This window comes from Micromys minutus, assembly GCF_963924665.1.
Source record: "Micromys minutus genome assembly, chromosome: 29".
NCBI classification, from domain to species: domain Eukaryota; kingdom Metazoa; phylum Chordata; class Mammalia; order Rodentia; family Muridae; genus Micromys; species Micromys minutus.
In genome coordinates, this window is record NC_137964.1 from 4,815,747 (window position 1) to 4,840,202 (window position 24,456).

At 38.5% G+C, this 24,456-nt stretch overlaps 1 protein-coding gene across 1 annotated transcript; it reads left to right on the top strand.

Annotated features, from left to right (window-relative positions):
• Positions 1-223: 223 nt before the first annotated feature.
• Positions 224-23,464, top strand: LOC308439039 (cytochrome P450 3A11-like; the record flags this gene model as incomplete). Its single annotated transcript, XM_080940618.1, has 13 exons — positions 224-294; positions 2,219-2,312; positions 4,065-4,117; positions 6,203-6,302; positions 8,047-8,160; positions 8,240-8,328; positions 8,627-8,775; positions 14,217-14,344; positions 15,233-15,302; positions 18,214-18,374; positions 18,939-19,165; positions 20,645-20,807; positions 23,369-23,464. 13 exons carry the CDS (start codon positions 224-226, stop codon positions 23,462-23,464), a joined length of 1,515 nt encoding a protein of 504 aa, XP_080796744.1.
• Positions 23,465-24,456: the final 992 nt, after the last annotated feature.

The following is a 24,456-nucleotide window of genomic DNA, read 5'->3' on the forward strand; positions in this document are numbered from 1 at the left end:
ATGAACTTTGTCAACTCTCTAGGGGAAGAGAGTACAAAAGTCCAGGTCATACAGATGTAATCCATCTACTGGCTGGATCCCTGGTCCCACCCATCTTCCTAGCATATAAGTACTTCAGGCTGGCTTCAGTGCAGCAGAGTTGGCAGAGGAAAGCCAAGCAGAAGGTCACATGCACAGCTGGAGGGATAACACAGAATAGTAAAGTGCTGATAGACAAGCAGGAATGGATCTGGTTTCAGCTCTGTCACTGGAAACCTGGTTCTTCCTGTCAATCATCCTGGTGCTCCTTTACCGGTGAGTGTCCTGCACAGGTTATTCCTCTACCATGTCTTGAGGATTGGGGTGATAATCAGAACTCTATTCTGTTATTATTGGGAGAATCAAAATGATAACAGAACAGGGCTATAGAGATGATGGCTCTGTGGTCAAGGACAGGCTGCTCTTTCAGTGGTCACAAGTACGTACCCCACCTGTACCTAGAACTCACAATTATCTGTAGCTATAGCTCCATGTTATCTGATGCCTTCCACAGGCATAGCTAGGAGATGACATTAAAAGTGGCGGTTTTGTAACCTGGTTAACTCCTAAATAATCGAGACAGAGAACCGTTGAATTTATTATCAAGCTTTTAAGACTATGGTTGTGTTGGAACTTAGCTCTTCTAACCCATAAAGATATCTACATCCCAGCCATAGCCTCATATTACTTGCAGATTTTTTTTTTGGCCTGCTCTTTTCCATGTGTATCTTCATTGTGAGCTCCATTGGTGACTCCTTCTCATGACTCACCTAGAGGTGACCTTCTTCCTCTACCTTCCTAGTGGCTTTTCTTCTCCTGAACCCTCACTTGCATTGTGGCCAACAACTCTGTTGCCTTGTCCAGTCATTTTCTGTTCAATCTTTAATGAACCAATCAGAGATAACACATGAGCGTATTTTACACCACATTGATACAGGAGAGTCTTCAATACTGATGATATTGCCGATGTCTGGCTTGTATCAATGTCTCAGGGTTCAGAAACCAGCATTTGAACACAAAGGGCATAAGAACCTTCTCCAAGACATGGCAGAAAGTGACATTAACTCTCGTCAGAAGTTTTTTATGTATGTGCATTTATGTGTGTGTATGTGTGTTTGTGTGTGTGTGTGTGTGTGTGTGTGTGTGTGTGTGTGAGTGTGTGTGTATGCAGATCAGAGGACAACTTTTCAGAGTCAGTTCTTTCCTATCATGTGGGTCCTGAAGACAAAACTCAGATTATTAACATTAGCAGCCAGAGCCACTACTTGTGGAATCATCTGGAAGGCTCAAAATGAAATGATGACAGAGTTAATATTATATATTAATATTTTTGAAATATTGGGGCTCATGGTAGAGACTATATATGCTAGACAAACTTCTTCTTAGTTATAGCCCCAGTAGTACTAACTTATTACATTTCATACTGAGGTTATAATGATTTGCTGGGCACCTCAACCTCCCCCTACTTCTACTTACTTTTTTGAGGTTTATTTTAAAAGTATGGGGTTTTCTATATCCAACCTTGGTTTGTATAATGACACAGAGAACTTTATATTTTTTAAAAGCTTCAGTCACTAAGCTGACATATTCTTATCTCTTCTAACCTGACTATGCTCGTCTGGCCTATGTCCCAATCACGTCATCTATTACATGCCATTGTAGCCTTGCTCTAGCACCTCCTTTTTCATTGTGTCCCCAGGTCCTACCCAAGACTCTCTCCCTCTCTCTTGTCACAGAAGTCCCACCTTTTCCCCTCCCATTCAGCTATGGGTTGTTCTACCCTTGATTTAGCCAATCAGAAGATGGTGGAGAGCAATATTTTTAAAAATACTGACTCAGAAGATGCTTCATAATTACAAAAATACAAAAGTCTGATTCAGAGTTCTGTAGCTAGATCTGTGGGTAAGAAATCAGCAATTGAATACACACAGCACAAAATCATCTCACAGTAGTTTACTGATAAGACTTAGACTAAGTATGACTTGACTTAGTTTGTTTCTCTCTATATCTATGAGAACTCAGCAGACATGGATGCCAGAAATGGGCAGATATGCACACTGGCCTTCCACCATTCCCAAGCTCTCTGGGAAATGGAGGGTCAGCCACGTTGCTGGTTTGTTTCAATTTTTGATGATGGTCTTGCTTCACTCTCGTCTTCTGCATTTGTTTTGTCCACAAATCTTTCTATTTCCCTTTATAGATATGGGACCCATACACATGGAATTTTTAAGAAACAAGGAATTCCTGGGCCCACACCTCTGCCATTTTTAGGCACTGTGCTGAATTACTACAAGGTGAGTATTGACTGAATTTTTTTTATATGGCTTCTGTTTGTGGCCAATAATTTTCTATTAAATGCTCCATATGATGAAACTCTGAGATGTCAGGCCCCATACTGTGTGTTCTCTTGATTCCTGAGAATATTTGTGAGGACCTTGGGGGCTGTATTGCCAACTTAAAATTTTACATAATGTTTGTGTGTATGTATATATTTTTTATAGAGTGTATCCAGGCAATTGTATGTGTGTGTGTGCCCACATGTGTATGCAGGGGCATATGCATGTGTACATGTGTGTATGTGGTTGTGGAAGTCAAGTATAATACTAAGTATGTTCCTGATAGCTTTGCACTTTGACCTTTGAGACAGAGTGTCTCACTTTGACCTGGCTTTCTCTGTCTTGACTAGTTTATCTAGTCAACTTCCCCTCTGGGTCTCTTTTCTATGAGTCTTGTGATCTGGTTCTATTATCTACTGATAGACATTTATACAGATCCTGGGAAATCAAAATCCTGTTTTCTCAGGGTGCTTTTCCCACTGACACATCTTCCTAGTTTCCATTTTATATACTTAAATTCTTTGCTGAATGCTTTTCCTTTGATCCTAGACTCTGCTTGTACTCTTATGGCATATTTAGGTTCTCTAGAACTAGAGGATTTACTTTCTCTCTTTCTTTAGAGACTGGGGTCCTGGTTAGTGATTCATTTGTTTAGAAAAATTTTATTTATGTAAAGTTGTATGTGTGTGTTGGTGCATATGAATGCAGGACCTATGGAGGACACAAGACGGAGATGGATTCCCTGGAGCTAGAGTTAGAGATGGATGTAAGATGGAGGATATGGGTTCTGGCAATGAAACTTAAACCCTCTGCAAAGTCAATCACTGCTCTAGGCCTAATGACATTTTTTACGTTCTTTTTTTTTTTTTGGTTTTGGTTTTGGTTTTGGTTTTTTCTTTCTATTTTGGTGCTGAGACTGAGACGCATGACATTATATGTTAGGCAAATTGCTCTACTGTAGGTAATGAATTGTACCTACAGTACAATCTTTTTTTAAGGACAGCAGTCTTATTTATGACTCTTGAGTGGCAAGTGAGAACATCTGAGATAGGATGGTGGTTGTCAGTCACCTGTGTGATGTGGATTTTTTTTTTATCTTCTTTTTCTTATAAATGTTTGTTAAAAGGTAGAAGACTAGGGAAATAACGATTTAACAAAGTTACTAAAAAACTGAGTAATGAGAATGCAATGTGCCATATAGGCTCTAAGTCTAGGTGAACCATTTGTGACTAACCTGCTTTGATACCTGGCCATGGTCCTTCCCCCAGACAGACATTCCCAAGCTCAGTACAGAGAGCGAGTGGCAGAGTTTGTGCTTCTGTCTGCTCAGGATTTTCTTCCTACAGGATCTGTGCTTACCTTGGAAATTCTTTAAAACAATTCTGTTTGTTGTTATCATCATCATCATTGCTTGTGTGTTTATGTAATATGTATGGTATGTTTGTGTATATGTATGTTTGTTAGTTATGTTATGTCTGTATACATGTGTGTGGCATGCAGAGGCCACAGGAAGGTGTCACGTGTCCTGTTCTCTCACTCTTTTCCCACCCACCCATCTTCCTCATCACATGTCAAACATTTCTGAATAAGAGCTTTTATGTGTCAGAGACATAAATCTGACTTCTTGGGATCTGAGGGTTCGATGCTCTGGCTACAGAAGTGTCAGTACACACAGGACAACAATGGATTTCATGCTATTTCTCTTTCCAGGGTTTATGGAAATTTGACATGGAATGCTTTAAAAAGTATGGAAAAATATGGGGGTGAGTATTCTGAAAGGTCTATGGAGTTGACCTTCTTTAGGAGCAGGAACTCCACTTGTGCAAGGACTACAAAATGAAGCCATGCACCTCTCTGTGTAAAGGTGATACCTCATGTCATGAAGTGTCAGGGTTCAAAGTTCTAATTGACATGAAAACTTTGCACACTGTAGCTTTTGAAAGGTTTTATGTTCCATGGAATTGAGTTCTTCTTTTCTCTGTTAATTATTTATGTGTTCAGGTTACAACCTGGTCACTACCTCCCATGCCCTTCATACAGTCTCCCTCCCCTCCTCCACTGTCTGAGAGTTTGTGATCTCTGGGTTTCTTCCCATGCCTTGACGTTCACCCAGTGTGACCTTCTAATTTGTTTCTCCTCTGAAAACTCTTTTGCCTGATACACAATGCATTGTTTTAGTTCCCACTAATCTGCTTGGGCAAATGTTTTGTCCCATGTCCTTTCCACCCTGCCTCATTTCCCCAGAGAAGCCCACTTTTCTACACTTTAATGTGTACTTAGTATGTCATTTGATAGCAGGGGTCTGGTGGCAATGAGCCAGCTAAGGGCTCAGTAAATGGTTCATGCATAGCATTAAAAGAAAACAGCTTCCTCAGTGCATGTACAGACTTTATTGTTATTTGTATTTTATTTTAGATCAACATTTTCAGGGAATGGGGACCTGTGTCCTAGTGCATATATGTAAGTCAGAAGATATTTTGTCAAAGTTAGTTCTCTACTTCTAGGGAACTGAATTCAGGTCATCAGGCTTGGTACAGGTGCCTTCATTTGCTCAGCCTTCTCCTTAGCTCCTACCAAGGTTTTTGGTTAAAGCGTGTATCAGATAACATCTTGTTCCAGTCAGTTTTCTTTCCTCCTAGTAGATCCCCAGGCATGAGCTGACATCTTCAGGTGCCTCTACCTTTGGTCCATTTTGCTTCCCCCCTCCAGGAACTAGCTGTGTTCATATCCTCAGGCAGTGTCAGGAGCTCAGTCCTCCTGCTGGAATGCTGACAGTCATGCACAGGGCATGTGATGGAATCCCTGCTGCAGTGAATTCAGGAGTACAGAAGACAGCCTGTGCAGCCTCCCCTCTCCATGCTTTCATGCTCGTTCTGTCCTGAATTTCAGACTACCTGACCTGGCTGAACTAGATACAGGCACTTCAGTTAAATTCTGGGTTTTCATCTCAATGTATAAAAACCAGGGCAGGCATCGTAAGACTGAGCTACATTTCCAACATCAGATAATGACATATTCTCTTATTCTTAAGATTAAAATCTTTGTTTTATTTTCAAGTTAGGCTTTCTCTCTATGTAGCCCTGGTTGTCCTTGACTCATATTATAGATCAGACTGGCCTCGAATTTACAGAGATCCACCTGCATCTGACTTTTGAGTGAGACGATTAAAACACGTCAGCACCTAGTCCCTAGGTAGAACAATGTTTACATTTCAATTTTTTAAAGGAGTTATTATTTATTATTTTTACATTATAATATTTGAGATTAGTATTTCTTTTTAAAGATGTAATTATTAACTTTTACTTTAATATTTTATTTCTAAATCTATACTTTTAATTCTCTTCATATATATATTTATGTCATTCTGTATATGATTATAAATGATCATGGAAACCAGAGGTATCAGATTTCTCTGGAGCTGGTGTTACAGTTGGTCACGAGCCATGTTAGGAACCAAACTTGTGTCCTCTGGAAGAGCACTATGTACTCTTAACTCTTGAGCTATCTCTCCAGTTTCTAGCAATATTTCAAATATGCAAAATCATAGAAAATGGTACAGGAAATTTCTACATATACACATGTAGGATGAGAAAATTGCACCTTGTTATTTCTCACTGTGGTACCTTTCACAGATGTTTTGTTTTTAGCTTCTCATTTTATGTTGAATGTCGTTACCTATCATTTTACAAAGACTCCACTGTATCTGTGATCAGAATCCCTAAGCCTAACTGGGAATTCCTGTGACTGCATACTGTATAAGCCGAGTGAGGGTCCTGCAGCATTAGGATCAAAGTCTGGGTGTGGATGTCACTTCAGAACCTGGTTTATTATCTGTCTTCCCCACACAGGGTGTTTGATGGTCCAACGCCTGTGTTTGCCATCACAGAAACAGAGATGATTAAGAATGTGCTAGTGAAGGAATGCTTTTCTGTCTTCACAAACCGGCGGGTAGGTCCTACTGCTTTTTCACTAATTGATTAATTAGTTAATTAATTAATTATTAACTTTACATCCTGATTGCAGCTCCCCCTGTTTTTTTTCCTCCCAGTCTCACCCTTGCTAATTCCTCTTCCATAGCCCCCTCCCCTTCTACTCAGAGAAGCAGAAGTTCCCTCTTGTGTATCTCCTTGCCCTGGGACATCTAGGAGCATCAGGATGAAGAGCCTCCTCTCCCACTGAGACTCAACCAGGCAGTCTAGCTAGGGAGATGAGATAATATGTCAGGCAGCCAACTCAGAAACAGCCCCAGCTTCAACTCTTAGTGGCTCCACATGAAGACCAAGCTGTACTTCTGCTACAAATGTGCAGGGAGGCTATGTTCCATCCCTGTAATCATTTTGGTTGGTGGCCCAGACACTGTGAACCTGCATGGTCCCCTGTAGTTGATGCTGTGTATCTTCTTGTGGTGTGCTTGAATCTGCCTCTAACTTCTCCATGACTCCCCAAGTTCTGCCCAAGATTTGGTTGAGAGTCTTTGCACCTGTTTCACTCTGCTGCTGTATGAAGCCTCTCATGACTCAGTTATGCTATTTCTGAAAGCATGGCAGAGTATCATTTATAGTGTCTCTCATTGAATGGGTTGCACATTTGGTCAGCGATTAGTTGGTCATTTACTCATCTTTATCTCTGCACATCTTTTAGCAAGACAGTTTGTGGGTGGATGGTTTTACATGTGGATTGATGTGTCCTCTCCATCCTCTCGAAGTCCGGCCTCCCCATAGGAAGTGGCCACTTCAGTCTCAATGTCCACAGTTACTAGGCGTGTCAGCTAGTCTGTCCTATGTCCCTCTCATGGTGATTCTGCTTCTTCCTCATCTCTCTTCCAAGCCCCTGAATCCTAATAGTCCCGCTTCAGTCTGTCCTGCTCAGGCATTGGCTGTTGCCATCTTTATTTACCAACTGGGAGCAGGGTTCCTCGGTTTCTTATGTGCAGACACTCCTGTAAGCCATTTTATGCATTAAAATTAACTTTGAAACACAAGGAACAATAGGCTAAACTCATAACATAGTGAAATAATCTTTAAAAAACACTAAAGCATTCATATGTGCTTCTAGATCTTCTTGTGGTAACGGGAAGGTCACAGGTGCTTGTTTAGTAACAACCCAAGCCACACTACAGCCTTCTAGATTCTCAGAGAGACCTTGTCTATAAAATTACATATAGAGTTACAGAAAATGAAGCCTAACCTCTGTTCCCAAATGAGCACACATGGGTATGTGTATGAGTATTCGAGTACACACACACAAACACAAACACACACACAGAGAGAGAGAGAGAGAGAGAGAAAGAGAGAGAGAGAGAAAGAGAGAGACCCACACAGAGAGACAGACATACACAGACACACAGACAGACAGATAAACAGACAGAAAGACACAGAACATGTGAAGACATCTTTTTCACATTGCTCATGTAAATACGGGACATACAGACCTGAAGATCTGGCCACATTCAAAGATTACTTTCTATATATCTCTAAGCAAATAACATCTGCACCCCTCTTGAGATCAACTAAGTCTTGTTTTCATCTTCTCCTCCACCCCTGGACCTACTTTTCCAACCACAGAGATATTTACATTTCAAAGTATTCTGGAATATAAAGAGTTGGAACTACAATCAGCAGGTGAGCTTGCACCTGATTTTTCAAAGGCTTTTTTTTTGTTTGTTTGTTTAAACTATTTTTTTTGACTCCAGGATTTTGGCCCAGTGGGGATTATGAGAAAATCCATCTCCATATCTAAGGATGAGGATTGGAAGAGATACCGAGCCTTGCTGTCCCCCACATTCACCAGTGGAAAACTCAAGGAGGTGAGTGAAATTCTTTTTACTGCAGCCTTTGTGACTGGAGTCCCCATCCTAACTGTGGATGCTTTTCTGTTTTGTTTAGATGTTCCCCATCATCGAACAGTATGGAGACATTTTGGTAAAGTACTTGAGGAAAGAGGCAGAGAAAGGCAAGCCTGTCCATATGAAAGAGTGAGTGCTGGTCCTTCACTGTGGTCCTGGGAGAGGAGGGGAAACTGGGGTGCAGGGCCATCTTTCTATTGTAGTTTACATGAGACAACTGCTTGTCCTTACTCCTTAAGTCATTAGATGGCATTAAATATACTTTAAAAAGAATAAATGTGACAGCATGAAGTTTGCAGTGATAAAGTGTGGGTAGGCTGGGAAGAGCTTGGTTCACACTGAGGTGCCATTGCTTGTCTCCCAAAAATATGAATACTTTTCTGCTACCTGATGCATGTGTTAAATTCCCACACTTCTCTCTTCTTAGGGTGTTAGGTGCCTACAGTATTGATGTGATCACCAGCACTTCATTTGGAGTGGATGTTGATTCCCTCAACAACCCGAAAGATCCTTTTGTGGAGAAAACCAAGAAGCTCTTAAGATTAGATTTTTTTGATCCATTGTTATTTTCAGTAGGTGTGTAGATGATTCTTCTTCCTTGTGCTCCACTGCTCTTGTCTGTGGCCATGTTTGTTGGTTCTGCCTTTCTCTTCCTCATTCCCCCCAAATGAATGGCTCTAGTGTTGTGTACTTCACCTGCCATATAAGGAACAGTTTAGTGTTTCAGAGCATTCACAGACATGTAGCCAGACTACTTATGTTATTAAACTTTGCTTTTCTTTGAGACAGGGTCTCACTGTGTAGCTCCAGCTGACCTGGAAATTGTTGTATATACCAGAGTAGCCTTGAACTTACAGTGATCTTTCTACCTCTGCCTCTTGAGGACTAGAATTACAGTGTTCCTCTCTGTAAAGTCCTGGTTTTATTTTAGAATCCTTTCATTTGTGTTATTACAAATTTGGCTTTCTGTAAATCCAGAACTCTCCATGGTAGCAAGATCATACAGGTATGATATTGACTACACTTAGCCCTAACTCTAATGTCTCACAGTGCTTAGAAACTGAGATACATCTTCCTCCCATTCCCTGTCCCATTATCTTCTTCAGTTGCCAGTTGAGCCCAATCAGTGGTACCTCCTAGGATGCTGACTAATATTATTGTTTTGGTCTGATGCAGACGGTCAGTTCAGGAGATGGCAATGCCATGTCTGGGACATGGTATTTTACATGCCCATTCCAGCCCCTGACTTCATTTCCACAGCCTCTTACATGATTTCACTTGAGTCTTGATGTGTGGGAAACTGATTAAAAAAAAAAAAAGAAAAAGAAAAAAAAAAGAAGAATAGCTCCATTTAGAACTCAGCACACAACAATCCCTTATGCTCAGAACTCTGATCTCTGTTATCAGCATCCTGGGTTTTTGTTATTCCAAATGAATTTGCAAATTGTTCTTTTTAACTCTATGAAGAATTGAGTTGGAATTTTGATGGGGATTGCATTGAATCTGTAGATTGCTTTTGGCAAGATGGCCATTTTTTACAATGTTAATTTTTCCAATCCATGAGCATAGGAGATTTTTCCATCTTTTGTGATTATCAATTTCCTTCATCAGAGACTTGAAGTACTTGTCATAGAGATCTTTTACTTGCTTAGTTAGGACCACACCAAGATATTTCATATAAATTGTGACTACTGTGAAGGGTATTGATTCCCTAAGTTCTTTCTCAGCATATTTATCCTTTGAGTCATGGTAGGCTACTAATTTATTTGAGTTAATTTTATATCCAGCCACCGTGCTAAAGTTGTTTATGAGCTGTAGGAGTTCTCTGGTGAAATTTTTGAGATCTATCATATGATCTGCAAATAGTGATATTTTGACATCTTTCTTTCTGATTTGTATCACTTTGACTTCTTTTTGATTTCTAATTGCTCTGGCCAGGACTTCTAGTGCTATACTAGATATGTTGAGAGATAGTGGGCAGCCTTGTCTCATCCCTGAGTTTAGTGGGATTGCTTCAAGTTTCTCAGTATTTAATTTCATGTTGGCTACTAATTTGCTGTATACTGCTTTTACTATGTTTAGGTATGTGCCTTGAAATCCTGATCTTTTCAAGACTTTTAACATGAAGGAGAGTTAATTATGTCAAATTCTTTCTCAGCTAATGATCTAATCTTATCTAATGATATTACCATGTTTTTTCCTTTGAGTTTGTTTATATAGTGGATTATGTTGATGGATTTCCATATAATAGACCATCCCTGTATTTTTTGAGATAAAGCCTACTTGATCATCGGGAATGATTGTTTTGATGTGTTCTTGGATTCTGTTTGCAAGAATTTTATTGAGTATTTTTGCATCAATGTGCATGAGAGCAATTGGTCTGAAGTTCTCTTTCTTTGTAGAGCCTTTGTGCTGTTTAGGTGTGTGCATAATTGTGTCTTTGAAGAACAAGTTGGGTATAGAGTTCCTTCTGTTTCTATTTTGTAGACTATTTTGTAGACTATTTGTAATAGGTCTTTGAAAGTCTAGTAGAATTCTGCACTTAACCCATCTAGTCCTGTGACTTTTTTTTTTTTATTTGGTTGGGAGGCTTTTGATGACTGCTTCCATTTCTTTAGGGGTTATGGGACAGTTTTGATGGTTTATCTTACCCTGATTTAACTTTTGTACCTTGTACCTGTCCAGAAAGTTGTCCATTTCCTCTAGATTTTCCAATTTGTTGAGTATAGGCTTTTGTAGTAGGATTTGAAGGTTTCTTGAATTTTCTGTTTCTGTTCTTATGTCTTCTCTTTCATTTCTGATTTTTGTTAATTTGGATACTCTCTCTCTATGCCCTCTCGTTACTCTGGCTAAGGGTTTATCAATCTTGTTGATTTTCTCAAAGAACCAGCTCCTGGCTTTGTTGATTCTTTGTATAGTTCTTTTTGCTTGTACTTGTTTGATATCAGTTCAGAGTTTATTTCCTGCCTTCTTCTCCTCTTGTGTGTATCTACTTCTTTTTTGTTCTAGAGCTTCACTTGTTCTGTCTATCTGTTAGTGTATGCTCTCTCCAGTTTCACTTTGGAGGCACTGAGAGATCTGAGTTTTCCTCTTGATATTACTCTCATTGCATTCCACAAGTTTGGGTATGTTGTTCCTTCAATTTTGCTAAACTGTAAAACATGCTTAATTTTTTTCTTTATTTTTTCATTGACCAAATTTTCATTAAGTAGAGCATTATAGGTATGCGGGTTTTTTGTTGATTTTGGTGTTATTGAAGACCAGCCTTAGTCCATGGTTATTTGATAGAATGCATGGGAGTATTTTGATCTTCTTGTATCTGTTGAGGCCTGTTTTATGACTGATTATAGTGTCAATTTTGGAGAAGCTACCATGAGGTGTTGAAAAAGATATACATTCTTTGTTCTATAGATGTCTTTAAACCCATTTGGTTCATAATCTATCTTAGTTCCACTGAGTCTCTGTTCAGTTTCAGCTTCCATAATCTGTACATTTATGAGAATGGGGTGTTTAAGTCTCCAACTATTATTGTGAGTGGTGCAATATATGCTTTGAGCTCTATTAATTTTTTTTTTATGAATGTGGGTGCCCTTATATTTGGAGCATATATGTTCAGGATAGAGAGTTCATCCTGATATACTTTTCATTTGATGAGTAATTAGTGTCATTTTTATCTTTTTTATCACTTTTGGTTGAATAATCTATTTTATTTAATATTAGAATTGCTACTCCAGCTTGTTTGTAGGGACCATTTTCTTGAGAACTTTTTTTCCTAGCCTTTTACTCTGAGGTTGTGTCTGTCCTTTTTGCTGAGATGAATTTCCCGTATGCATCATAATGCTAGATCCTTTTTATGTATCCATTCTGATAGTCTAATATCTTTTTATTAGGCAATTGAGTCCATTGATGTTAAAAGATATTAAGAAATAAGTATTGTTGTTTCCTCTTATTTTGCTGTTAAGGTATAATTATGTTTTTGTGTTTTCCTTTTCATTTTGTTGCAAAAAGATTATTTTCTTGGTTTTCCTACGGTGTAGTTTCCCTCCTTATGTTGGAATTTTCTGTCTATTATCCTTTGTAGGGCTGTGTTTGTGTACTGTGTAAATTTGGTTTTGTTCTGGAATACTTTGTTTCTCCATCTATGCTAATTGAGAGCTTTTGTCAATAAAATACCCTGGGCTGGCATTTGTGTTCCTTTAGGCTCTTCATGAAGGCTGTCCAAGATCTTCTAGCTTTCATAGTCTCTGCTGAGAAGTCTGGTGTAATTATGATTGGTCTGCCTTTATATGTTACTTGTTCTTTTTGCCTCACTACCCTTAGTATTCTTTCTTTGTTTTCAACATTCAGTGTTTTAACTATTATGTGTCAGAAGGAGTTCCTTTTTTGGTCTAATCTATTTGGAGTTCTGTAGGCTTCTTGTATTTTCATTGTCATTTTGTTCTTAAGGTTAAGAAAGTTTTCTTTTATTAATTTGTTGAAGATATTTAGTGGGTCTTTTAGTTGGGAATCTTCTCTCTCCCTTAGGATTGGTCTCCCCATTGTGTCCTGGATATCCTGGATGTTTTGGTCTAGAAGCTTTTTGATATTTGTATTTAGTCAGATGAGGCAATGTTTTCTATGTTATTTTTTGCCCCAGAGATCCTATTTCATCTCTTGTATTCTTTTGGTGATGCTTTTATCTTTGACTCCTGATCTCATTTTTAGGTTTTTTAATCTCCAGGGTTGTTCCCTTTTCTGATTTCTTATTGTTTAAATTTATGTTTTCAATTCCTTCAGCAGTTTAACTCTTTAAATTCTTATTGTGTGTGTTTTTTTAAGGGCTTTGACTTGTTTATGTGTTTTCTGCTCTATTTGTTTAAGGGAGTTATTTATGTGCTTCTTGAAGCTCTACATCATTTGCATAAAGTATGATTTTAAGTTTATATCTTGTTTTTGTCTGGTGTGTGGGGTTTTCTACTACTTGCTGTGGTGGGAGAACTGGGTTCTGATGTTGGCTGGTTGTCTTGGTTTCCATTGCTTAGGTTCTTGTGCTTGCCTCTTGCCATCTTGTTATCTGTGATGTTAGGTGATCTTGATGTCTCTGACTGGAGCTTGTCTCTTCAGTGGGTCTGTGGACTTGATAGGGAAATTGCTCCTGAGTGTTCAGCTTTCTGAGGGCCAGCAATGAGTCCTGGTTGCTGTGGCCCAGCTCTGTCTCTGGGGTAAATCAGACAGTTCTGAGTCAGTACAGCACACTACCTGTGCCCTATGAGTTCCTGGAAGTCTCTCCCCAGATTGTCAATGGAGAGGAAGTGGAGGTTCACCCGTGCTCAGGTGGTAGAGAGCTTCTGAGGCTCTTCTGTGTGCTTAGCAGTCTGTGAACAGTCCCTGAGTCCTGATGGCTGTGACCCAACTCTGTCTCTGCATTCCAAAGTCCATATCAGGGGTAGTCCTTCCATTGTCCCAAAGCAGTGTTTCAGTCTGAGTCATTGGAATGTGCCCAAGCTTCTACCTGCTTTTTGTCCACTTGTTTTTATGCTTGGGTTTTGTTTATTTTGGGGGAGAGGCTTTGAGACAGTATTTCTCTGTATAGCCTTGGCTGATCTTTGTGTGCCTGTATGATTTGGTGTTTGTGTGGCATCTGTTGATCAGAGCACAAATTTCCTTTCACAGTGGGATCCAAGGATCATACTCAGGTTTGTAGGCTCAACTGCAGAATGTTTAGCTGTTGATCCATCTAATGGCCCTAGTATTTTCTTTGTGAATTCACATAGACTACTGGAGCAAAGTCAAACTTAATAGTCAGGTTGCAACTTTGCTTACTCCAAAGTGTAGAAGCAGCAGTATAGTACTGACCCAGAGTGAGCAACATCCGAGAGAGAGAGAGAGAGAGAGAGAGAGAGAGAGAGAGAGAGAGAGAGAGAGAGAGAGGGAGGTGGCTTAATGTTGTGACACTGGTGACTTATTCTTGGGATTGCTTTATGTTTTTTTTAAGTTAACACTTGCATTTTCATTAAAACTTATTTTTCCTTTTTCAGTACTTTTTCCATTCCTCACATCAATATATGAGATTTTAAATATCAGCATTTTCCCAAAAGATTCAATAGAATTTTTCAAAAAATTTGTGTACAAAATGAAGGAAAACCGCCTGGATTCTAAGCAGAAGGTAATAAGTGTTGATTTCATCATAACTTCACAGTTTGATAAGCTGTTGTGCTGTGAACATTTGAGCTTCATGCTAATGGTAGATAGAAAAGTCTAAATTTATACACAGAGAGAAAGGATATTTATATTTTCTTGGGATGGAGAAGTTGAACTTTTAATAATTGATTGGTAATGAGCGAGGCATCAACACTAAGTAACAAGAATGAAAACTAGAATATCATGCATAAGGACTGAAAAAAATTGACATGATAAAAGACCTGCACAAATCAAGACTGTCAAAACTCCAGCACAGATGGGAAAGGACATCTCCAAGCTCTGTACATGGTTGAAGAACAATTAGCAGTTGATAGCTGTGTAGGGAAAGTGTGGACACTGGTAGGCTTTTCATGTGTCAGTGGATGGCCCGACAGCCATGCATTTGTGGTCATCATTAACTGGACTCTGTGGGCAATGAAGAAGTTGGCATGGAGTGTGAAGGAAAAAATGTTTCAGATGATACAGAAGTAATTGGATGGAGAAAACTGTGTGGTTGAAATGACCATATTTGATTGCTTTTAAAAATAAAACTTTCAAATACCAAATACAAATTAGTAAAAAGGAAATACTATTTTCCTCCCACTCAAAAATGATTTCAAAGTATAAAACTGATTGTTTAATATTCTATCTATTGTAATCCACTGTAAATGTGGTTAATTCAGAAGCCAGTTCTTTCTAATTTATCTGCTCTTGCTTTTGTTTCTTGACTCAAACAATTATATCCACAGTTTTGAATTTAAGGGAACCACTTCCTCATAATAAGAAAGTTAAGGTTCTGTACTCCTGATCCCTTTCTAACCTCTGACCTTACCATTGACCTTCCATTTTTTGCATCTTTTCTTTCTGCTTTCAGCACCGAGTAGATCTTCTTCAGCTGATGATGAACACTCATAGTAATCCCAAAGACAAAGAGTCTCATAAAGGTAAGCAAACCTTTCCTTGTCTATGGACAAGGAAGCTCTCTGGGAGGGGGTGGGTTGATGATAATATATATAGTCAGGCATTTCTAGGAGAAAGATACCTCTGCTACATTGTAGAAAGACAGATATGGCTCTCATAATCATAGAATTTTCTGGACTCCCCCATAGAGTCAAGCTGATGATGACCATATAAGAATGGCTGTGGGTCCACCCACTGCCACACGAGGAGCGTACCAGTGTCCACACCCTCCCTCCATACCTATTACCTGCCAATTGTTCCTTAGCAAAGAAAAGAGCTCAGAGAGAGTCTGGCCCATCTGTGCTGGAAGTTTTGAGAGTCTTGATCTTGTTTCAGGTCTTGTACCATGAGCAAATGTTTACTCCTAACATGAAGGGTGGCCATGATGGACCTCTCCCCTTGTCTCTTTGTTACCTGGGTGAGCACAGGTGCTGTTTGTGATTTTCCCAGCACAGTCTCAGAGCTTTGCCTAGACATCTGTATCTAAACAAGGAGTCAGGGGACCCCCTAGTGAACAGTTTTCTGTATTCTAATTCATACTAAAGATTTACTTTTCTTTGTGTGTTGTGTAATTAACTTATGGGAAAAACATATTTGAATAAATGCACTGGTCCTTTTCATGCTTTTATATACTTAAGAATCACTCATAGTTCAACAGTGCTGGAGCATGCCTTTAATCCTAGCCCTTGCAAGGCAGAAATAGGTGGATTTCTGTGAGTTCAATGGCAGCCCAGTCTACATCATGTATGCCAGAACAGGCAGGGCTACACAGAGCAACCCTGTCTTCAAAAATCATCAAAAAACACTTAAAGATTTTTTTTAAACTTTTTGTCGTACACACATGTGCTGGAGTATGTTTACACCTGTAACCCAGGTGTATGTACAGATAACAGATAAAGGCACACAGTGACTTGATCAATTCCTGTCTGCCTTCTTTTTTTGAGACAAAGTCTTTTTATTACAGGAGCTAAGCCTGCTGCCAGGAGGTCCCAGCAATCCACAATGTTTTGATTATATGGGTGTGCTGCCCCACCTGGCTTTTTTCAAGGGGACTCTCAGAAACAATGTAGAGCCAGTGATAATGCTCTTGATTAGAGTGTTCACTGAGTACAAAGGAAGCCAAGACCAAAGAGAAGGTTTCAACATGTGTGCTTTATTTTTTCCCTTCTCTTTTTATTGTTATGTCCTTTTTAAACAGCCTGAGATCCAAACACCTGCTTAGTATTTGTTTGCCTCTGAGAATGGCCATAGTTGTTTTTCTAGTGCTAAGTGTGTGTGCAGGGGAGGGACTTAAAGAGTGGCTAAACTGGCTAGAGTCTAGTCATCTTCTCCTGTGGAGGCAGGACTTGGGACATGGTTAGAGTTTTCTACGGTGCCACACTGGGGTGGTGTTCTGGCAGAGTGGGCTCACAATTCAGGACTTCATAAAACACCTACCATTTCATGAGTACTTTCATAATCAGTAACGGGGCTTGAACTGATCTCAACAGATTCCTGACCCAAGCACTGCATGTCAGCTCCACACACGTGTGCATCAGTAGCTAATGGAAAAAGAGTATTTTATTCTTACCTAATCAATTATTCCCTCCCACACACACTTTGTTATGTGTAGCAGTATGATCTTTTGGATTCTTCTGTTTACTGTTTAAAGTCAAAAGTACTCTGTGTTTCAAGTCCTCTCCTGTTTGCCCACTTGAAACCATTTCATGGCATCATCTAACTTCAAATTCTACTAGAACTCCTCACCCTTTTGCCACAAGACCATGTAGTCCAGGTTTACCCAAATTCACAATGTTCCTGAGAATGACCTTTAACTTCTGAGACTACAGGTGTGTGTTATCATGTGGCATAGTTTTCACAGAACTGTTGTATCTGCCTAAATGTGGAGTGATGGCACCTCAGCTTTGAAGTAGCCTTCTGTCATTGATTATCATATTAGATTTTATTGTGTTCTTTGGATGTATTCTTAGAGCCTTTTATAACTTAGTGTGAAAAAATGCTTCACAAAAGGAAGCTTCCTATGACATAGAATTGCCTAAGTGGTAGGTCTTTGAAGACAAGTCCTCTGTCAGATATGAATTTTTGCTATGTGGAAATTGACCTACTAAGGGTACCTTGTTTGTAACAATAAGTGAGCTTCTAGGGAGCTGTCCTTGTTCAGTCCTTAAGGGACTGATCTGCCTGTTGCCTAGATCCAAATTCTTCTATCACTGGCTCTCTTGTCTCCTGTCAATCTTCTAGTGTAACACAGAACACAAACATAACCATGTCTGGTGTAAAAAGTGCTGGGGACTGGACCCAAGGCTTCACATCCCCCACCCCCAGCTACTGAGCTTTATATCTTCAGGCCTTTGTTTTCATTTCTGATTGCTAAAATAAACACTATTTTCAAAAATAACCACTGATTTTGGGTTTATAGTCCAGTTTCAGTTTAGTAGAAAGAACTTACACTAGTAGGGAGAAAGAGTTTATCAGCAACATAATCACACCCTTCATGGTAGATGATGTACAACTGACTGTAACTTTATCTCTGTGGCCTACAGTGCCATCTGCTTGCCTCCATTGACACACACATGGGACCCTACACACACAGCACTGACTCCCAGATACAGAAATACTCATAAATAAAAATAAATTTTACAAACAAGAAAGGCCATGTCTTGTAGCTGCCCACTGGTATGATGAGGAGTAGCAGAAACTTTGGGACAACCTGGCTGAAGCATTCTCCTTTTCTGGATATTTCATGAGGCTGTCACAGTGAAGACAGTCTCAGAGTGACTGAATGACATCTCCATAGCCTCTCTAGAAACATAGGGGTTCATTGGATTTTTTCCTCATCTCCTCTTTGATGGTCCATCCTGACTATTTTTACCTGAGATGTTTTCTTACTTCCAGCCCTGACTGACATAGAGATCACAGCCCAGTCAATTATCTTTATTTTTGCTGGCTATGAAACCACCAGCATTACACTTTCCTTTGTCCTGTATTCCCTGGCTACTCACCCTGACATCCAGAAGAAACTGCAGGAGGAGATTGACAGGGCTCTGCCCAATAAGGTGAGTGGATAGTGTAGGAGGAACAAGAAAAATTCCTCAACAAAGACATAATTATGTCAGCCATAGTGGTGTTTGTGTGTGTGTGTGTGTGTGTGTTTGAGTGTGTGTGTGTGTGTGTGAGAGAGAGAGAGAGAGAGAAAGAGAGAGAGAGAGAGAGAGAGAGAGAGAGAGAGAGAAGAGAGAGAGAGAAAGGGAGTGAGAGGTGGGTGAAGAGTGAGAGAGGTGTGAGAGAGGAGAGAGAGACAGAAAGAGAGAGACAGAGACAGAGAGAGTATGTGATTGAGGGTTAGTGTATGCATGTTGTGTGTTTAGGTATGTATATATTTTAGGGTAAATGCGTGTGTTTGTAAATTTGTGTTTGACTATGCACAAGTATACACATCACTGAGCCTTCTTTCAAATCAGGTTTTGTTTTGTTTTGTTTTTTTACATTTTTGTATGTATGTATTTATGGATGTATTTATGTATGTATATACTTGGGTTTGTGGATTCTGAGAATTCAATACTAGACACAGTTGAAAGTTAATCTAAACTCTCAGCAGAAATCTTTCTATTTCTTCCCAGGCTCCTCTCACCTATGATATTGTGATGGAGATGGAGTACCTGGATATGGTGGTGAATGAAACCCTCAGATTGTATCCAATTGCTAATAGACTTGAGAGATCCTGTAAAAAAGATGTTGAAATCAATGGTGTGTTTATCCCCAAAGGGTCAATAGTGATGATTCCATCTTATGCTCTTCACCATGACCCACAACACTGGCCTGAACCTGAGGAATTCTGCCCTGAAAGGTACCAGAACCCCAGGAGCAGGAAATGGGTCTCACTATGCAGACCTGTGTATGCTATTACTCTCTTATAAGAAGATGATTTCAGTATGCTTTGCATTCATTCCCACTTTGTGAGAAGAATGACATAGAAAGGGAAGAAAAGAGAAAAGATATGAAGTGAGAGGGGGAAGAAAATAAGACTATTTAAACACAGAATAAATTCCTCCTTCTCAAATAGTTAATGAAACACTCAAGTGTGAGTCAGGAACCCACTTTTCCTGTAGCCTAAATGAAATGTGCTTTTAGAGTTGGAACATAGTATTATATTGGATAGTTTTATAGTGTTTAAAGATGTACTTGCTTTGTAGTTCCTTTTTATTTTTTGACACATGAATGGATAATGCATTCTGTCATTTTTACCTCACATTGCCCTGACTCTTTTTTTCTCCCAATCATGTGGCATCTCTGTCTATCTTCATTCAGTCTTCCTCCTGTTGTATGTTTTTAAATTTTTTGTGACTTGTGAGTTTTATTATGGTTGCTTGCATAAGTATAGGTGTGTGAGTTAAAGACTGGAGAATGGTCAGATATGCCACTGAAGAAATGATTCTCCTGTGCACCAAACATTTATTATCAGCATCTCTTTAGGGAGTTTGCATCTCATGGGCTCCCTTTTGCTCCAGGATGGATTGATGATGTGTCTAGTCTTATGTAGGTATTAACAGCTACTGTCAGTTCATGAGTGCAATGGGTACATCATGTCTAGAATATAATAATTGACAGCACTTAGTTCATTCCTTGATTTCAACATTATTTTCTGCTCCTTATTTTGTGATCCTCATGTCTCTGACCCCTTCAGCAAATCCTACAGGTGTGTAGCAACACAACCAACTTCCCCTTCTTTTGCAATGCTTCCTGAGCTTTGGAGAGTCTCCATCATCTCTTTTTTAGCACAATTACCAGACATGAGTTTCTTTTTTTATTGTTGCAACTGCAAACTAAAGGTTTCCTGACAAAGGCTGAGATCAGCACTAATTTTTGTGTGTAAAGATAAATATTTAGAAGGCATTTTGGTACTATGTCCACTTAGCAAAACATGAGTACTACATTCTTGTCTATGATGTCTACATCCATGAGATATTGACCAAAGTTTTAGTTTTAGGCATTAATTACCCCAGTGAATTGGCCCTCTATCCAATCAGAAAATGGTTGTTTTCCCCTACACCATAACACCACTATTACACTACTGTGTGCCCACACAAGGATTCATTTTTAAAACAGCATTTTTCTTATCTCAGCCATATGGAAAATCTTATAAGTTGAAGGGGATGTAATGGACTTTTAGTGTAAGATTCTCAGAGCAAATTTCTACAAGCAGAAGTTCAAAGAACCTTTCACAAACTCTCTTTGTATATTGGTTAGATGTTAAAAGGCAACTTTACATGTGTAGCTCTTATGATTTTATTCTCTGTGAACTTGTCATCTATTGTTGTGTCTCCAGGTTCAGCAAAGAGAACAAGGTCAGCATTGATCCTTATCTGTACCTGCCCTTTGGAAATGGACCCAGGAACTGCATTGGCATGAGGTTTGCTCTCATGAATATTAAACTTGCTCTCACCAAAGTTCTGCAGAACTTCTCCTTCCAGCCTTGTAAGGAAACACAGGTGAGGGAGAAAACTCTTTATAAATAGTGTTTTATGGGAAGCATTTTTCCAGTGGGAGGTGGTGTATATAAAGTGATTATCCATGTTTGAGGTGTAATAATTTGTTTCCTGGCTAAATAAGTTATTTGTATCTAGGTATTAATTAAGGAGCATTTTTTTCTATATTATAGAATAGTGCGACAGGATTCCATGCATTTTGTTTGAAATTCTAGTCTTGTTCATTGGAGATTTATATATCATTTTCCATCGATATGTGCATTGGTCATGTCTTCAGTCTTTTTTTTTTTGTATGTTGTACTCTTCTTTCAGAGCTCACAGAATTCCACTTCCACAGGCATTTCAACCAGTGAATGTAGATTAGCATTAGAGAAGATATTTAAAACACATAAATGATGTCTAGATGTTTCTCAGCTGGCAAAATGCTTACATATCATACACAAATCTCTGGTTCTAATTCCCAGAACTGCATGAAAAAGATGTGTTGGCACAGACCTGTAATTTTTGCTAGGAGTTAGAGACTAGAGCATCATAATTTCAAAAAATTCTTGGCCACTTAGTGAATTTGAAGCCAACATGGACTTTGTGTCTCAAAATCTAATCAGAAATGTAAAACTCCTGGTCTTTTTTGATATCCTAATACAACTTACCCATAGTGTGGCTTTAAAAGCTCATCTCTCACATTCCACATCATGCTGAATTGGGAATCATTAGTTTAAAAGTCGGTTGCTGGGTCTCATGAAATGTCTGAGTCGTTAAGAGCACTTGCTACTCTTTGAAAGGACTTGAGCTTTGTTTCCAGTACCCACATGGTAGCTCACAACCATTTGTAAGTTTAGTTCCAGCATCTCTGTTGTCCCACTCTGGCTTCCCTTTAGATTTCCCACTTTGGCATATACGTAACGTGCAGGCAAAACCCTCTTATATGTAAATTTTAAGTCTTTAAAAAGTTTCATCTAATGATGAATTTTTACCTTATGGGACATCTTGGTGATTCCAGGTCATTTCTCAGGAGCTCTGCTCTAGAAAATAGGTAGTTTTCATATTTCCATAAACTATGTATCTTAATTCTTCCTCTTATTCTACACTCATACTGCAAGTTCCTGTTCACATTCCAAATGAATCTTCCTCTTAGGTTTATTTTTTTATTTATTCCATGTTCTTGTTTTGGCTCCTGCAGGTTATTTTCAACATGCATGTGTCATTAAAACCTTCAGTTTTTTAAAACTGTTTTTTCTCTATGTATTGAAGAACAGCTCATCTTTTTTTTGTACATCACCTCATATTATTCTTTCCAAAAACTCTAAATTGTTTTATGAGGAGAGATTTCACATTGAAAATCTTTCATAAATCCCTGAAAATATGACTTACAATTATTATTTTTATTCATAAAACATTAATTACAAATTAAGATATCATTCTGTAAACTTTTATATGTACATCTTTTTGTATGCCTCCATCAAAATCATGTGTACAGTACTTAAAATTATAAAAGAGCAAAATAAGACATTTACAAAAAGCATTTACATTGCATTTTCTGAATAAATTATTTTTGTTTTATGTAAAGAGATGTGTGAGTTGTGCAGGACTTGAGTTTTTAGTATTTGTCTTCTTTATATTAATGGGTTCTTTTCTGGACAGAGACACAGGTATGTTTATTATTTGATCTGTTCATTAAGGCAGTTGTATAACTTTATCCCTACTCATCTTTACTTAATATGGTACTTTATGACTAAAGCATTTAAATTATGTACAAGGATTTATACAAAAAAAAAAAAAAAAAAAAAAAAAAAAAAAAACAAGGTTCTAGTTTGAGACTGGTGCTCTTTGAACTTCCAGTCATTTAAAATTTGACACTTCCCTCTCTCCATGACAAGTTGGTTCTCCTTCCTTTTCCTGTGACTACAAGATTTCTCCCTCAGAGGCTTTCCCCATTTTTCACTGAAGAGCATGAGTCTAAATCATTACTGAAAAATCCTGTAGAATTAGAGTTTCCCATTCATCACATCCTTGAAAGCCAAGAATAGATGCTTGAAAATAAAGCAAACAGTCTGTGCTCCTGAAGACTTGCCCTGAATATGTTGAAGTGTAGTGGTGAGATACAATCTGAAGGCTAAGGATTGTTAATAAAGTTTAGATGTATCTTTTCATGGTTATCTTGCAGATATAACTTTTCATGAGTTAAAAAAAAATATGACACTAAAACTAAGAACAAGGTTAAAACCTTAAACTCATAATTTATTCTACATCAGCACAGAATACTTTACATCAGCACAGTATAAACCAGCATACATTTGACTCAGACCATGAATACAGTAGTTTCTCAATCACCATTTTACCAAATGCATATTTAGATGAAATCTCTCAACATCTAATTAATATAACCCTTAGAATAAGGGAAAATTAATGTCACATCACACAATATTAGATGCAGTTTTTTTGTTCTGCAGAGCATTATTATCTAAAACACTATTTATTTATTTATTTATTTATTTATTTATTTTCTTCCATGGCTTTTGCTGGTTCACTTGTTGCTTCTTATTATTTTTCTTGGCCTATTACAGATACCTGTGATATTGAGCAGACAAGCAATTCTTCAACCAGAAAAACCCATTTTTATAAAGGTTGTGCCACGGGATGCAGTGGTAACTGGGGCATGACTTTCCCTCAAGTAATTCTACTGGGCTCTTCAGAATGGTGGTGTATAATAACATTGATTCATTTAATTTACCTCCTGACTGAATTCCAGATAAAAATAGTTTTAAAAATTTAGTAAAAATTTTTACTCTTTGATAGTTTCATGTGAATGCATTTTTTTCATATATACTCATACATTCCCCTCAAATACCTTTCAATGCCTTGCCAAATGTATCCCCCCCTAACTTCATTCCTTCTTTTCTGTTTACAAAACACTAAGTCTAATTAGTGCTGCCCTTATCTACATAGTTGCGTGCCATCCACTGGAGCAGACATAACTATCTGGTGCTACACTACTAAAGAAAAACTGACCCTGTCTCCTCTAGTATAGAAGGAAACTGTTAATTCTCTCTTTATTCATTAAGTGGAGTGGCCTGTTTGCACCCACACAAAGCTCTAGAGTCTCTGAATAAAAGACATAAAGCTCATCATTATTTTTAGTATGCTTTAACTAGTGCAATGTTTGACCACTCCTGTACCTACATCTGGCTAACACATTTCCTTCCAATATTCCTATGTTAATACTTATTGAATTTATATTTTATATTTGCTACTTTTCCAGAATCCATCTGTAGGGGTCTCCTTCTGGTGTTGATTTTCCTTTTGTTCAAAAATTTTGGCTATTTCTTCCTCTTGTACCTTCCCAGGGTGGTTAGTCCTATGCACTTCTCATGGGGGGGGGGCCTCTTCCCTTTCTGTTGTGTTTCTTTCCACAGAACATAACAAGTCCCTACTCCATCTCCTTCCATCCAATTGGTGCTGGTAACTTTATTTTCCAATCAGAACCATCTGGGGGAAGGCTTTCTTTAACATATGTGTGGGACACACTGCAAACAGGTTTTTGAGCAAGCCTATATGATTGCTTTCTGCTACATGAGCCAGTTCATAATAAAGAAAAACTCTGTGGATAAACTGCCAGATGCCTCCACCACTGAGTTATAGTGATGAATATTAG